This window comes from Tenrec ecaudatus, chromosome 12, assembly GCF_050624435.1.
Source record: "Tenrec ecaudatus isolate mTenEca1 chromosome 12, mTenEca1.hap1, whole genome shotgun sequence".
In the NCBI taxonomy this organism is placed as follows: domain Eukaryota; kingdom Metazoa; phylum Chordata; class Mammalia; order Afrosoricida; family Tenrecidae; genus Tenrec; species Tenrec ecaudatus.
In genome coordinates, this window is record NC_134541.1 from 140,295,478 (window position 1) to 140,311,731 (window position 16,254).

General features: G+C 58.1%; 1 protein-coding gene across 1 annotated transcript; it reads right to left on the bottom strand.

Moving 5' to 3' along the window:
- Positions 1-2,108: 2,108 nt before the first annotated feature.
- Positions 2,109-15,865, bottom strand: EIF3B (eukaryotic translation initiation factor 3 subunit B). The gene is made up of 19 exons (XM_075527587.1): positions 15,336-15,865; positions 10,211-10,403; positions 9,508-9,627; positions 9,274-9,331; positions 8,998-9,126; positions 8,589-8,746; positions 7,850-7,981; positions 7,657-7,723; positions 7,478-7,524; positions 6,660-6,870; positions 5,805-5,877; positions 5,431-5,553; positions 4,749-4,827; positions 4,403-4,541; positions 3,792-3,917; positions 3,431-3,508; positions 3,146-3,254; positions 2,609-2,723; positions 2,109-2,498 (listed from the first exon to the last, which is right to left on the bottom strand). Exons 1-18 carry the CDS (start codon positions 15,772-15,774, stop codon positions 2,620-2,622), a joined length of 2,385 nt encoding a protein of 794 aa, XP_075383702.1. The 5' UTR covers positions 15,775-15,865; the 3' UTR covers positions 2,109-2,498; positions 2,609-2,619.
- Between the last annotated feature and the right edge of the window lie 389 nt (positions 15,866-16,254).

The following is a 16,254-nucleotide window of genomic DNA, read 5'->3' on the forward strand; positions in this document are numbered from 1 at the left end:
GCAACCACCTGGTTTCCACAGAGCTCACCTGTCAGGTGAGCCTGCTCGGGCGGCTGCAGGGCACCCATGGCAAAGGAAGCTGGAGAGGACACTGCCCACCACCCTGCGCAGGGACCCCCACCAAAGGGCAGCCTCCAGTTGCGTTTGAACAAGCCAGGTCAGCTTCAAACTCCATCACTGCCGGGGAGTGTGTTTCCAAGGCAGTACATCTTTATGGGGGAGAAAGCCTCATCTTTCTCTTGCAGGGCTGTTGGTGGGCTTGAACCACTGGCCTTATTGTTAGCAGCTCAATGGATAATCCACTGGCCCACCAGGGGTCCCGGTCAGCCTCAAGTGCTTGTATTTGCATCATACTAGAACATATTTGGAGCTCTGGTGGCATAGTGGTTACACATTGTATTGCTAACCGCAAGATCAGTGGTTCAAAACCACCAGGTACTCCTTAGGAGCAAGAGGAGGCTTTCTACTCCTGCAGAGTTAGCAACTGTTTTGGAAACCCACAGGGACAGTTCTACCCTGTCCTGCAGGGTTGCTTGCTATGAACAGACATCCACTTGATGGGGAAGAGTGGGTTGGATGGAGTCTCTTGTCTGCCCACAGCTGGGCCCAAGGACCAGGTGTTTGCTGCTCAGGTGCTGAGCTCAGCTCCACAGGAGCCTCCCACCCTGAGCACAAGTCTTCCCAGCCCAGGACACACACAGAACCCAGAGGCAGCGGCTGAGGTTTCACTGTGACTGTCCAGAGCCCACATGCCTAGCCCTTCCCTGCCAGCCACGCAGCCCAAGCCTGGGCTGAGGGGCTCTGCAGAGACAACCACAGCTGTCTGGCTTCCCAGGGCCTCGAACCAGTTCTCCATTTAGTAGTCCCAACCAAGGAAGCAAAAGCCAGGGTGGACCCAAATTTGCAAGACATGGACATAAGAAAATAATGTGAACTAAGAAGAGCAGACTCCACTAGAAATTCATCTCCTTGCATGCGCTTTGGGCTGTTAACTACATCAGCAGTTTGAAGCCACCAGCTGCTCCGTGGCAATGGGACCACTCCGTCTCAGAAACCCACAGGTGTTCTCCCATCCTAGAGCCCCCAAGTGGTTGACTGGATGGCAGTTTTCCCAGAGCCCGAGGGCAGTGGCACTACACGGCTGGAAATGCCCAGGGTGGCAGTGGGTTCTGCACTGCTGTGCAGAGGGCTCCCTGCACCTGCTTACCCCAGGATGCGACCCATTTGGTTGTTTGAGACCCTGGGGGGCCCAAGCCATTCAATGCTCAACTAGTGGCCAAAGGCGAGCAGCCAGCCAAGCCTGCCCAGAGGCCCTAGGACAGGCTTGACACTGGGCCTCGTCAAATGCTCAACAGGCCCGGTGGTAGGATGACCCATCGCATTGTACCTCCAGCACCCATATGCTCCAAATGACATGAGCCTTCACCCTACTACTCTGCACAGGGGGTGGTCTCAGAGATGGACCATGGAGGCCAGTACCCACCCATCACCCCTAGCCCTTGGCTCTGCCCCAACACAGGAGGCACGGGTATTGCTCGGGAAACCCACTGCCCCATGGGAGAGTCGAGGAAGCAACAAGAGTGTGTCCTTCCCAAAGTCCTTTATTGACAAACGGAACACAACGGGGCCCCTGGAAGGCTGGGTCACCGCCTGTCCCGGAGATGCAGACGAGAAAAGGTGTGCTGGGGCAGTAGGTGGCTTCTCAGAAACCACAGGTGACTGGAGATGTGCTTTCTTCATGCCCACAGACCAGCCAGTGTGTGGCCCAAACTGGGGTCCCCACAGAGGCCAAGGCTAGTGTCCTGCCCATAGGAGCCTCTCCCATCTCAAAGCAGCCCTTGGGTCTGCTGTTGGGCAGATGTGTCACTGCTCCGTAAACCAGCCTCCAGAAGGGACAGAGGCAGTGGGGTACAGTGTCACAGGAGACTGCGACCTCTGCAGCAGGCACAGTGTCCAGGGGCCCATACACGAGGGAGCATTGCAGCTCCTGGCCCTCCCCGTAGACAAGACACAGTGAGAAACGGAGGCGGAAATGAAGTCAGAGGTTCTGGGCTGGGGTGTGGGAGCTGTCCGCTCACCAGCCCTCCACAAAGATAGGCGAAGCAGCGTTTCACACAGGGTGTTGCTTTATTCTGTGGTCAGCCTGCGGGAGCCGGCTCCCCTGGGGACAGGCGCCCCTGCCCGTCCCCCAGGACACGCACGCGCCTGGGCAGCCGAGCCTGGGGAGAGGCCCAGAGCGGCACTGGCGTTTGGTGGTGCTGTACTCAGTGGCAGAGGCAGGGAAAGGCCAGCGCGGATTCTGGGCAGCAAACACTGGTGGCACAGAGCTCGGGTGCCTCACCCATAGCAGAGACGTGAGGCGATGCCTGGGGTTTTAGATGGCGGGCGCCAGGCAAAGGCACAGGGTGTCCAGATGGAAGAGGCCCAGCGCCTGAGGTCCTGTCTAGGCTGTTGGCTCTGCAAGGGGACCAGACCTGGCAGGAGACGTGGAGAAGACACTGCAGGAGAGAAGAACCCGTCACAGCCTGTGGGGGCCAGGGACCCCCGAGAGGACTGTGGCCCATCACCATGCCGGCAAGGCAGCCAGCTCCCCCTGCATGCCCCTTACCGTGGGCCGCATCACGCCTGGTCTCCCAGGGGGATGATTTCCTCGGTGACAAAGAACTCAATGGTCTCCTCCTCCCAGTCGTCCACATTGCTGTCCAGCTCATCAGTGTCCACACCTGGGGGGATGGATGTTTGAGCCACAGCTGGAGCAAGCGGGCCTACCTCCCACCCCACGTGGCCCAAACCTGGCTGGCTGTGGGCTGACTTCGAGTGCACGCGCACACAGACGCCCTACAGCAGCAGGCAGACCCTCGGCTGCACTGCAGCCTGTCTGTGACAGCAAGTCTCACTTCAGGTCCCCCGAGACCATGGAAGCCTCACAGGGTGCGGTGGGGCAGCAGAAGGAAACCACCGAGACCGCATGTGCTGTGAAAACCACGGTGTCCCGGCTCCTGGGGCAGCGCCAGCGGGACAGACCAGGCTGAGCTCCACGGACGCTGGCAGCCAGGCCACTCTCCTGAGGGGCCGCCCAGGGTCTTTAGGCTGTAAGCGCTAACAGAGCATCTTTCTCCCATAGAGTGACTGCTTGGCCGGTTACCTCCGCGTAATTCCAGCCGCTCGGTCTTCTGCTCCATGTACAGCTCCTGTGCCATCTTCCGGTACTTGCGGAAATCTTCCATCATGGTCCGTCTTCTCTCTACCAGTTCCTGCAAAGCCAGGGGACATTGAGGCTGGGCACTGACCGCTGCCCCCAGCTAGGTGCTCAGTTCCCAGCCTTGTCCTGATTGATGTCAGCTCCCGAGTTCCCCGGAAGCACACAACTCCTTAGGTGCTCATTTCCCGCCGTTCCCCCCAACCCAGCTTAGCAGCCACCCCTCCTCACCTTTGAGGCTTTAGACTGGCTCAGGCGGTCCTTCTGCTCAAAGATCTTGGAGTATTTCTTCAGGTCCTTCTTAATTTGCTGAAACAGACAAGCCACACAATCTCCAGGCTGGGGCGTCCCTCAGGCCACACAAACCCATCCTTTCAGTTCATTCCAGCAGGTGAGCAAGGAGGCTTTGGGGGAAGGTGCTGACTCCACAGGCCCAGGGAGGTACACGCGCCACTCTGCATTTCATCCACGGCTCCGCTGAGCCCCCCACCCCACCCGAATCTCTCACATGCAACCAGCACCCCTCCTCCCCCCTTCAGCCCACAGCCAACATATCCTCCACTCCCGCAGCCTCCCTGGGGGGCTGCCGGACCTTGATCTGATCCTGGCTGAGGAGTGACGGGGGACGAGGTCGCCACAGCAGCTGGCAGAAGCGGTCTTTGTTGTTTTTCTGCAGAAGACGTCCCTGGAAAGTCCACAGCCAGTAGGCATTGTCCACCTAGAGGGTGGGTGGCGACACAACTGGTTAGGGCGTGCTGGACAGGGCGCCTGAGTAAACGCAGGCCTGGGCCACAGGCACCGTGGTCTCTGCACGTCCTAGGGCCCCGGCACACTGAGGATGAGTAGAGTGAAGCCCTGCCGCCACGGAGCTCCCGCCACAGCAGGAGAGGAGGCACACCGCACAGCACGCTGTCACAGGCCCACTGAGGGGTAGGCCTCATCGGCCCCCTGGGCTGTGACAAGGACCTCGGGCCAGAATAGGCGGTGTTATCACACCTGTAGTTCAGTGCGAGACACCTTGGTTCCCAGCAAGACTTTCCCCATGGAGAAACTGTGGCCAGCTGGCTGCCGACCAGGACTTCCCAGGGAAATGGGACTCAAGACATGCTGCCCTTTGAAGGAGCGGCCAGCACCGCAGAGGGCGAGAACAAGGAAAGAGGGGGTGGGACCAGGGCCCCTTCCCGCCACTAGCTGGTCTCTTACCTTGTGGCTCCACCAGGACACAGACGTTATGACGTAGCGCCCCGTGGGGTCCCACTCCACGTCGGAGGCCATGTAGTGCTCGGCTATGTTCATGACCGTGCAGTCAGACGTGTCCACAAAGGCTAAGGCACCATTCATACTGAGGAGGAGGAGCACACACATGCTCACACCCAGAGTGCGCCTCATCCCCAGGGGCCCCGTGAGTGGCACCCAGTGCCTGTTATAATGCAGGGACCCCCACACAGGTGAGGACGGCCAAAAAGGCCATTTGCTCCACCCACAGGGACTCACTGCCAGGGGCCCGTGTGACCCTCCCCCAGCCCCCCAGAGCAGAAGCCCACCTCACCTCCTCAGGCCAGCCAGCACAACAAACTGTCCCTGGGGGCTCCAGAAGATGGTGTTGGCCTGCTGCTTGTCGAACGTCTCTGCAACGACAGGAGGGCCTGTCACTGACCTGCAGGGCTCTGCATGACCACGGCTGCCAGTCAGAACCCAGGGGACACCCTGGTGGTGCAGCGGTGATGGCACGCAGCCATGGCACCGACAGCAGCATGGGCTCCCCATGGGCCAGCGGCTGCCACTGGATCGGGGTAGGCCTCCACCACAGGGACAACCAATAATGAATGCTATTGACACTTGCTCCGTTCACAAGGTGGGGGACTGACCATGGGTTCTACTCACCTCACCAGAAGGCCTGCTACTCTGGGGAGTCTGGAAAGGTTTCAACAAATGCACCAATCCTCAAAACAACTCCCCAAGAGGTGAGAAGCGGCACAGACAGGGTGAGGGGGAACGAACAGGGCATGTCGCAGAGTGGGCTGGACACAGGCCAGAGGTCCTCACAGCACACTGCCCTGGGGTCAGGGTGGGTCCCAGAAAGCCTGACCATGGGAGAACAGTGCCCCAGAGAGGAGAGCAACAGCCAGTGACTGGCGACAGGACCCCAGCAAGAACACGAACAGGAAGCCCTCCCCAGTGCCCGACGTTAGGAACAAGAAAGCTCCCCGCCCCCCGGGGGGGCCACTCACTGATGAGCTCTATCTTGCCGTTGCTCTTGACATGGTAGAAGGACACGGATATACGCGGCACTTCTCCATGCAGCACGGCGAACTTGCTTCCGTTTGGCTCCCAGGCAAAGGCTATGATGCTCTCTGCAGTCAGTGTGAATGGGGTGGGGTCAGCAGCGTGTGGGCGCACCCCCCACCCCCAGCCCGGCTATAAAGCTCCCAGGCAGGAGAGACAGGGCTTGCTCCTGGTCAGGGTGGGAGCCAGAAGGGATGGGGGAGAGCGGGGAGCTCCCAGGAGCCAAGCGTTCAGTACGGTGCCGATCTGGCTCAGGCGAGAACTGCACATGCAACATGGCACACGCACATAAGAGTCCAGGGATCAAGATGCCACTCACCTTTCATCTCCACAACGTCAACTGGCACCTGCTTCTCCCTCATTCGGAAAATTTCAAAATTTGTGACAACACCCTGGGGTGGGCGGGGAGAAAGAGAGCAGGGTGGTGCACACGCCATCAGAGGACTTGAGCGCTCCGTGGGCGTGCAGGACCCTTGAGGACACGATGGTGGCCACCTGCCCCCATCTGCGGAGGGAACTACAAGCCGGCAGCCTGGCCATGCAGAACAAAGCTCATGGAAACACTCAGTGAATGCTTCAGAGCCCTAGTGGTGCCAGGACTAAAGCACTCGGCTGCCAACCAAAGGGTGCAAAACCCCCATGAGCTCAAAGCCTGGACCTTGGCACCTGCTGGCTGAGTAAGGTGGACACACCAATAGACTGGGTGATCCTCTCCAGCCCTCACACCATCCCAGGGTCACACACAGGCCACAGCACGTGTATGGGGACAGAGGTGCCACCAGGGGGCGGGTGGCTGTGAGGAGCAGGGAGTGACTGCCAGTGGATCCAGCGAAGCCCCTAGAATGACACCCATGGGAGCTGCTGAGGCACTGCCTGCACTGCTCAAAGCGTGAAAAGTGGGTGGGAAGGCAGGCAAAGTGTAACCACAGGCAGGGCAGACTCGGGTTGTGGCAGCAGTGTGCTGAAAGGACACCGGCAGCCGGGTGTGGACACCTCACTGGACACCTGTGTGTTCACAGCCCAAAGTTCAAGCCCAGGATTCCCACCCAGGCCACTATGAGGACATTAGGTGGGCCTGAAAACTGACCCATCAGAACCAGGCCGCTTGCACCTACATCCAGGACACCAGGTGTGCACTGAGCTGAGGGCTGCAGGCTCCCCAATGCCAGCTCACCTGGGTCCCCTTTGGAGTCCGATCCACTTTTACACACAGGTAGTCGCCATTTTTCTGCCAGTGCAGCTTGCAGTCCACCACGTTGAAGAGGTTTCTGACTCGGATCTCCTGTCTGGTGGGGAGCTGCATCAGGGTGACCCTGGCTGGGATGTCCTTGTCTTCGGGCACCCAGAAGGCGATGATGTTGCCGCCAGGAGACCAGGAAAAGTCTCTGTAAAACAAAGAGACGCAGGATATAGACAGACAGACCGATGAGAACAAAGCACACAGCTACGTGGTCCCCAGTGACAGCACAGCACCCAGGAGGATTAGTCTCACTCGCTCCCTAGGGAGGGAGCCACTATGTGTCACCCCCCTAGGGTCATGAGAGTCCAAACCAAGGCCCTTTGGCCCCTCTCATAGCCTACTGTGTTTAGACAGCCGCCACCAGCCTGGGGGTTTCTACGAATCATTGAAGACAAGGAGGAAAGGCTCCCATTAAGCAGTATAAGAGAATGATGGGCAACGGGACCCTTGCATGTACAGCCCCGCAGCTCACATCAGCACTTGCTGACCCGCCTCTGCAGGTGAAGAGGAGGACCAGGTGGCGGGAGTATGAACGGAGGGTCTCTAGACCCTGACCCCCCTCTTTGTTCAGGTCTGCTGCACTGGAAACAGCTACCTCAAGGCGGGGTGCCGGGTCACAGAACCATGCCTGCTCTCCCCACGCAGATCTCTGGGGCCACCAAGGGCTGCGGCCCATCTCACTCACAAATGGGAAGGTGATCAAAACGAAGCCCACCCGAGAAGTGCCGCCCTCCTACCCAGCGCCCACTCACTTGATCCCCGAGATCTTCAGACTCTTCTTGTCCAGCAGGCCCATAGACTGCATGGGAGGGAGGGGCACAGTTAGGTAAACAGCACCACGGCCTCCCACCCGTCTGCTGCCCCAGCCCGACAGCATCAGACACAGGCAAGAACCACACAGACGGTGACAGTGCCTTCCTCAGGTACTCACGGGCGTCTCGTAGATGCTGAGTGTGTCCAGGGTCATCCTGGCAAAGAATTTACCATCATGGCTCCACCTGCAAAGGGAAACAGAGAGGCTGCAGGCTGGTGGGGCGGCTTTGGCTGAGGCCGTGTGCAAGGGGCCCAAGCTGGTGGGGGTGGCTGCGGCCAACATGGTATGCAAGCTGCACATGCCAACTTACTTAAAAATGGGCCAGTGGGCAGAGCTCTCACAGTGGAAGCCCCTCTTCTTGTGGCCTGTCAGAATGTCCCAGATGATGATGGCCTGCGGGTCCTCTTGCTTGTCCATCACAGGGCTGAAGGTCACCAGGTATCTGGGAGAATTGGGGGGGGGGGGGCGTTGTAGAGCACTCAACCGTGCTTCCTCGTCACTGCTGGACAGCCAGCCACCATGGCCTGGCACCATGCTTCCTAGCAACCTGCCCTCCAGGCAGCCGCACATACCACCTCGCAACCTCAGGGACTGAGACAGCCCAAGGGCAACACTCCCAGGCTCACTGTGAGCTTGTGGGCCCCAGAGTCCGCTTCTCTCTAGACGTGACCCTTCCCACAAAGACCCTCAGTGCAGTATGGCAGAGGATATCCCACCGACTCATCTCAGGGCAGCTCCAAGAAGCCTGGCACAGATAACTCTGCAGGATTCTCACTTTTCTCTAAGTTGGAATGCAAGTTGGGGGCAGGGGTGCTGTGACCCCACCTGGTGAAAGCGGCCCCGTCAGCAGAAAGGAAGGGCCAGGAGGCAGCCTTGGAGAGAGACAGCAGACAGGTCACAGAACACCTGCTGTGTCTCCTGCCAACATGAAAGCCAGGGGAGGATGCAGAGTCCGGGGAAGAGACTACCAACAGCCATGGCAGGTCCACATCACCTGTCCTGACGAGGTTAAACTGAGCACTGGGCACTCAGAGAAACTGAGGGCTCACCTCTCACAGGGTGAGTAATCGATGAGCTGCACCCCCTGGTGGCCGAACCTCTGGATCTGCTTGAACTGCTCTCCGCCCCAGAGCGCGATGCCCCTGTGGTGGAAGGTGGCCAGGTAGGTACCCTTCGGGGACCAGCGCACATAGGTCTCCGTCCACCTCTGTGGAGAGAGGGGCAGCAGTGTGAGCCCAGCAAGGAAAGGCCAGGGGCAAGCTCACTTCCTCCCGCTCGTCCATGGTGCCCCGGCACAAAGCCACAGCACCGCCGCCACTCCAACCCCACCCAACTCTCAAGCAAGGAGCTGTTTGCTGGCGAGAAAAGGCTGTTCCGTCTAGAGCCTCTGCCTGCTTGTCCATGAGCTCAGGTGGCTGGGGGGCGGCGGGGAGGGGGCGTGCCCGCCTGGGGACCCACCGCTCTCTCCTCAATGGAGACAGGGTCCTTCACGTCGTTCCAGAAGATGGAGGTGCGGTCCCCGCTCTCAAAGATCACACTGTACTGGTCTCTGCACTCCGCTTCTTCCAGCCAGTAGCGCAGGTTTCCCTACAGAGGAGGAGGATGCGTCTTTATTTCTCACAAGAGAAAACACACTTATGGCTACTGTCCTGAGAGAGCCATCCAGTTCCTGTGTTGTCTCTGCCCCCAAGGAATTGATACCCCAGGCTGAGATACACATTTCACGCAACGCACCAGGTCTTTGAAGGGCTGTTTCTCTGGAATATCCCACTCGTCACTGATCGTCATGTACCTGCGGAAGGAAGAGCAGCCGAGTGACACTCAAGACCTACCCCTCGGTGCGGTTCTCACCCTCCGTCCTGGGACACCCCTCCCTCCCCATGATTACAGGCACGGGCGCCTGAGCGGCACAGATGGCTAGAGGGTGCCACTGGCAGGGGCATGGCTGTGCACTGGCCCTGAACTCACTTGTCAAAATCTGTGAAGAGGTTGACCCTGAAGGTGTGCTGTTTGTCCAGCTTGTAGCCGTCGGCATTCTTGACGGCATCCAGGGCATGGGCAGGAGACGCGTATTCCAGGAAAATGTACCTGCATTTCGGGCAGACTGTAACGGGGCTGCCCGGCCACCCCAGAGCAGAGCCTCCCCTCGGTGTGAAGCCCTCTTACACCCACGTTTCTCTTTAAATGACAACGACAGCCCGTCAAATGCCCACAAGCTAACTGTGAGGGCACCTGTCCTGGGACATCAAGCGTGCCCCTCCGTGCTGAGGGCCAACAGACACGTGAAGCTCGCATTCTTCGTCACTTTAGCGGGCAATGTGCAATACATGACATGCGACCCACACTGCAGATGCCTTCTTTCCCACCATCATCTCCGGAGCCCAAGCCAAATCGCTGCTCAGTCTGAGACGTCCAGCCGAGTGGGATTGGAAGAGAGAGAGAGAGACAGAGACACACACACACACACACACACACACACACACACACACACACACAGAGAGAGAGAGAGAGAGAGAGAGAGAGAGAGAGAGAGAGAGAACTGCCCCCCGTAACCCTCTCCTAAAGCCTCAGATACACACGGGGTGAGTCCGTGCAGGTGTGAGGGTCACGTGATACCACACACGTATGAATCTCAGGATCTGTCAGGTGTTCCCATGCAAGCACAACTCACCCCCTTGTCTTGCCGTCCTCTTCTGGGTAGTAGTCGTTGGCGATTTTGCCAAACCTGGAGAAGATCTTGTGGATGACATTTTTCAGTTTCTCCAGGCGGTCAGGCCCCACCTGAGGGACGTTGTCCACCACAATCACCGAGTCGATGCCATCTGCCTCCTGTGGCCGGTCTTTGAGGATATCTCCCAGTAACTCTGCACAGGGAAAGGGCGGAGATGATTCTCAATCGCTCTAGAGCAGATCTCCAGAGGCCGGATGGGAAGGACGCTCTACACGACCACGACAGGCAGCCAGCTCCTGGCAAGAGCAACTGAACGTCACTGAAACCAGAAACCTCGGCACGGTGACAGGGAGCTACTCAAGCACAGCTCTTCTACCTCGTCTCTGTAGGCCCCACCAGGGGACTGGGTAGAAGACTCAAACAGAAGGGCCTGCTCAGAAGCAGGGCAAGGACCCAGTGACCACCAGGGGAGCCCTTGTGAGACCCCTGCTTGGTATGTGTGTGTGTTGGGGTAAGGGGAGTGGGCACAGCACCAAGATCCTGAGGCAGAAGGGTGGGCTTCCCAGCCCAAAGAGCAAGGCAGAGGCCAAGGACCAGAGACAGATGTCTGTGGCATGGTGACAAGAAGTATGGTGGGCAAAAAAAAATCCATACCATTTTGTAACCTGTTCCCCCAAACCAAACTCGCTGCTATCAAGTCAGCTCCAACTCAGTGACCCCACAGGACAGGGTAGAAGTACCTGTGACTCCATGGGGACAGGGAAAAGGCTGCTGGTTCCACATGAATCTCTATGATAACGAGGACTGTCTAGAGTTGTACTGACACACTAGGAGACAGGTAGGTTTATTGTGCCAACCTGGCCGATAGGAACATGAGATTAATTGGGTCAGTTTGATTGGAGGGCAGAGATCAATGGCTCTGCAAGCTTCACCGCCCCTTGCTCTCTGGTGAGCAGAGCGGCTTGGAGCGTGCTGCTGCTTTAGCTGGTTCTCTGCTTCAACCTGTGTGCTACACTACCTGTGGTCCCAGCCAACCATGGATCGTGTTGCTAGAGCTTGAGGCTTCGAGACCAGCCTCACGACGGGTGCACACATCGCTGGAGGCTGGTGGGTCCTGGTGCCTTGAATTGCTTGTGTGGTCATTCCATCTGGGCCTACTTCGCTAAGCTCCCTTGGAGACCCACCCTGCTGTTTGGGGGAGTGGGAAAGGGGCAGGGGGCGAGCAGACTCTGCAGTCTGCTCCCTTGACCCTGGACCCAGCAACCCACCTGAGCTGAAGGACTTCCAGTATACTGTTTCACAGAAGTGGGGTGAACTGAACCCTCTGTAGACTAACTAGCTGTTATATTCCTTCTCGATGTGTAAACCTATTCTTATATATTACATAAAATCTTAAGTGTCCTGGTCTTGTTTCTCTAGAGAACCCTGACTGACACACACATACACACACCAATACACACTTTTGGTGCCTCAAATGTAGAGACATTTTGACCAGCCAATTCCAAACGTGACACCTTTTCCCCTGTCAGCTCTAGTTTTTGAGAAACCAAATCGACTACTCTTCCCTCTGCTTGTCCATGAAAAACAACAAACCCCCAGGATATTTGAATGTAGTGTTAGCTAGCCTGAGACGGGGGAAGCACAGGCTGGCTTTACTTAGAGCTGTTCATGTTAAAAACAAAACGCATCGAGTTGTTGTGTTGTACTAAATATAGAGGCGAGGCTACGCTTCATATGGTCTCCTTTGAACTCAAGACACTTGAACGAAGAGAGGTCAGGAATGAGAATGACCCTAATGGCCAATGGGTTGTGCACAAGCCCTCTGCTGTGCTAGACAAAAATCAGACGCTCAGCCTGGAAACCACAGGGCAAGTTCCACTCTGCCCTACAGTAGGGTCCCCGGGGGTCGTTACCCTCTGACTGACTGGTATTCAGTCTGGTCTGAGAAAGATTCAAGTATTCTGAAACACAGAATGGACCTGTCAGAGTAGACCTACAGAGTGGACCTGTCAGAGCTCAGACTCCATTATTCAAAGTACAATGTTGCAGTCCTGTTACAAGACAGCATAACTTTCCACTCATGCACAGAAACTCGTGAAAGGGAGAGTTCTGTACAGCAGCCTGGAGGCACCCTCACTGCGGAGACGTCGAACATGATCTACCCGTTCCCTTCCACACATTGAAACGTGTTCTGCGACGGGGATTGCATAACTTGGAGAAAAACTTAGATCTCAGCAAGTGTTCGTGAAAATTGCTTTGAAGTGCCACACTTTGACCTTCTGGATTGCCCCACACTCCACACGTGCACCTTTTCAACGGTCCTTTCCATCTCCTCAAGCCATGCCTGGCTTTGCGGTACCCCGCACATAGCTTTTGTATACACTGTCCAGCCTCCACACCGAAAAGAAAAACCCCGCTGCCATCAAATCGACCCTAACTCACTGTGAGCCTGCAGGACAGAGACCTGCCCTTTGGGGTTTCCAAGCCTTTGGATAGAGTGCCTGGTGGCTCCGAACCACTGACCTCGTGATTGTGGCAGCACCTCAATGCAGAGCCAACTAGCCACCCTGGGTATACCTACAGCTTCCCTCATGCTTTTTCAAGTATTTCTTACCCATTTGTCACACCCTACCATCAGTGGGTCTGTACTCTCATATTGAAGACCAGACTAGGATGATAAATTGACATGTCAGCTAAACCTAACAGCTGTAAATATAGGGGAACACCATATCTAAGATATTGGAGTGGATACGGTCTACTGAATGCAATTTTCTGAATCAGCACCCCAAATAACCCCAGGAACAGGCCTTAAAAACAAGAAGGAAAATGTCTGTTGTTGGGGCTGTGTTCTGGGAGCCAGCAGAGCAGCACTGCTGTGGGAAGGCCTGGGATAAAGAAGGATGGAGGCTTATGTGTGACCCCTGCCTGGGGCACTCAGCTGAGGGGCAAACCTGGCCTCCAAGTCACATCCACACTGCTGTCAGGGGTGGGGCCCAGACCCACTGCTTCAACAGGAAAGTTCCACATCTGAGCAGATGGAGGCAGACGAGGAGGTGAAACAGCACCAAAGGGAACCCAGCTTATACAGGTTCTGAACAATTAGTGGGCTCGCTTGTCAGAATGAAGACCCCAATGCCACCCAGCTGATCCCAACGCACAGCGCCCACAGAACTGCCGAGGTACAGAAGCTGGAGGCTGGCAAGGAGGCACGGGGTGGGTAGGTGAAGAGCCCCCTTGTGAAGTGGCCACCAGGGAGCCCTGGTGAAAAGGCACTGCCTCAACACTGCAGCCAAAGGAGCCAGAGGCGACTGTGAGACAACCTCGCACTACTCTGGATCCCAGTCACCGCCAGGTTCAACTCCTGACCGTCGCCAGAGAAGCGATGTGGCTACATTTCCATCTCAAAGGGTGTTTAAGGCATGTTCCCTCTGCTTGTGTGTGTGGTAGAAATGATCTTGAGTTGATCCAAACGCCTTTCTGGGCAATACTGGAAAGGTTATAGGGAAGAAACAAGCCAATCAAAACTCCTGCCGGGCAGATGTCAACAGAGGTGCAGGTGAGACCCAGGAAACGAGGGGCGAAAGAACACCCTCCTCCTTGTGGAAACTGGAGCTGGTGCTCAGCGTGCCTGCAAAACCACTCCCCAGCCAACCAACTGGCCGGCTACACCTGCTCAGCATTTACAAGGTGGCTCATAAAGAGTCTGGCTTTGATGCACACTGGGGACTCGGCACAAATGCCTTTAAGAACCTGCCAGCCCTGCTGAGGGAGCGTACTTCGTAAATCCTCCACCAAAAAACCCCTGTCCTTGACCGAGCACCGGCATGTGGGCCTCTCAGTTCCTGTCCTCACCTGGCTCTACTACGATGGAGACGGCAGCTGGAAGCGCAAAGTGTGTGCTGAAGCGAACAAAGTGAGAACAGCTAAGGAAAACGAGCTTTAGGAGGACACTTCAGTTGACACGAACACCGAGACCAGCCATCTGTTTGGCCAAACACCAAGTGCAGTTGCAAGTGGAATCTGTGTGGCAGCCATTGCACAATTCTACTTGACGTGATTGATATGCGAAATGATGTAGGTATTAAATCTCAACTAATGAGAGAAGGGAAAGAGTGGAATCTGCAGAGAAGACCGGTGAAGAGCAGCGATGGTGGGGGCCCTCCTCCACTTGCCCACGGTCCAAAGCCTCATCAACACTCTCCGTTACTTCTCTGATGCCAAGGGTCAGCCGGTGAACCGGGAGACGGGCAGCTGGAGCCCACCAGCCACACTGTGGGAGACAGACCTGGCAGTCTCTTGCTTCCATAAATGACGGCATTGGGATTGTGAGGGGCCGTTTGTTCTACTCTGTCCTGCAAAGTCACCATTAGTTCAGACAGACTTGATGTGTCCTACTTTTTTGGATCAGAATGTCTTTTATCATGAGAAATCAGGCCTAACAAAACGGTGGGTTACTATTATTGCTGCGCCCCCTCCCCTCCCTTTGCACAGCAGCAGCTCTGGTACAGTGGCTAAGGCCCCGCTAGAAGTGGAAAGGCTGGTGGGTGAAGCCCACATGCAGCCTGGAAGTCGCCAGCCTCGAACTCCCTGAGGGTAGCTGTGCTGGGTCCTAGGAGGGCCTTGTGGATTAGGTAGGGTCCACTCACCCCTGGGGCCTCCAGCTTGGCTCTGTCCTCACCCCCCACCCCCTGCAGAATCCAGGGGTGACATGCGGGCGCTCCAGCTCTACTCTCACGGACCACCGCTCCACCGAGCACTTCCCTCTCACCCTCGTATTTAAGAGGTGGCAGGCTGTCCTGGAAGCACCTCACTCCACGCTGGGGAGTCAGCACAACCTCTTCTATGCCTACGGAACCCGGGAAGCAGAGCCCTAGAAAAACCTCCAGGGCGTCTGGGCCTGGCGCCGCGTAAAGGATCCCTGAAGCGCCACCCCTCCACCCGTGCCTAGCTCAGATCGGGACCCTGGACCCCTCACGCGTGCGAGGCCAGCACCCAACCTCATCGTGTCAAGAGCCCCGCTCCGTGGGTGCGCGAAGATGGGCCCGATCCGCCCCGCGTGAGATCCCGTGCCCCGGGGCAGGGCGGCCCAGACCCCCGCGGGGAGAGCCCCTCCGCGGACACGCACCTTCCTCGCTCACGTCGTCCACGAAGTCCTCGGGGTCGCTGAAGGAGGGGTCGTCGGAGTCGCCGTTCTCGAGTGCGCGCAGCCCGGCCTCGGCCGCGTCCCCCTCGTCCTCACTGTCCGCCTGCGACGACCGGCGCTCGGCGGCCTCGTCCCGGGGCTCCCCGCGCGGCTCCGCCGGGGCCGGGCCGGAGGGCGGGGGCTCCTGCTCTGAGGGCGGCGAGGGCGACCGGGAAGAGTCCGCCGCCGCCGCCTCCGCCAGCTCTGCTCTCGCGTCCGGCTCGCGCTCGGCCGCCGCCGCCGCGCCCTCGCTCACCGCCTCCGGAGTCCCGGGCCGCGCCGGCTCCTCCTCGGGCGGGGGGTCGGCGGCCGGCTGCTGCGGCCCCGGCTCGGCCAGCTCCTCGGCGGCCGTGGGCGCCGCTACGTTCTCCGCGTCCTGCATGGGCCCAGGCGCAGCCTCCTCAACTCAGGCCCGGCCGCCTCCGCCGCGCTTCCGACTCTCCCAGGCCACACCGCGCGCGCGCCGGCCCCGCTCCCGAGCCATGTGCGAGCGGCCGCGCCGGACCGCACCACCGCGCCCGCGGCGGGGGGAGCCACTCCGCCCCGCCTGTGCCCTCGCGCGGGGAGCCGCACGGTCTGGGAGGGAGCGCTCACTCACCGCCCAAAGAGCCTCCCCTCGGCGAGGAAAGGCTCGAGTCCAGGCCACGAAGTCGTCCCCGTCAGTAGGTGAAGTCTTCGGGGGCCCTAACTCCCCCTATTTGTGCCGGCGGCTTGGCTCCGCCCAACATGGCAGCCGCCCCGTTCCTTCTCCCGTCGGGCGCTTCGGTGGCGGGCCGAACCATTTGTGACGCCCAAGGGGAGTGTCCCAGAAATAATCTTACTGTGGGAATTGCGTGAAAAATAGAACAGAACTCAGAAATGT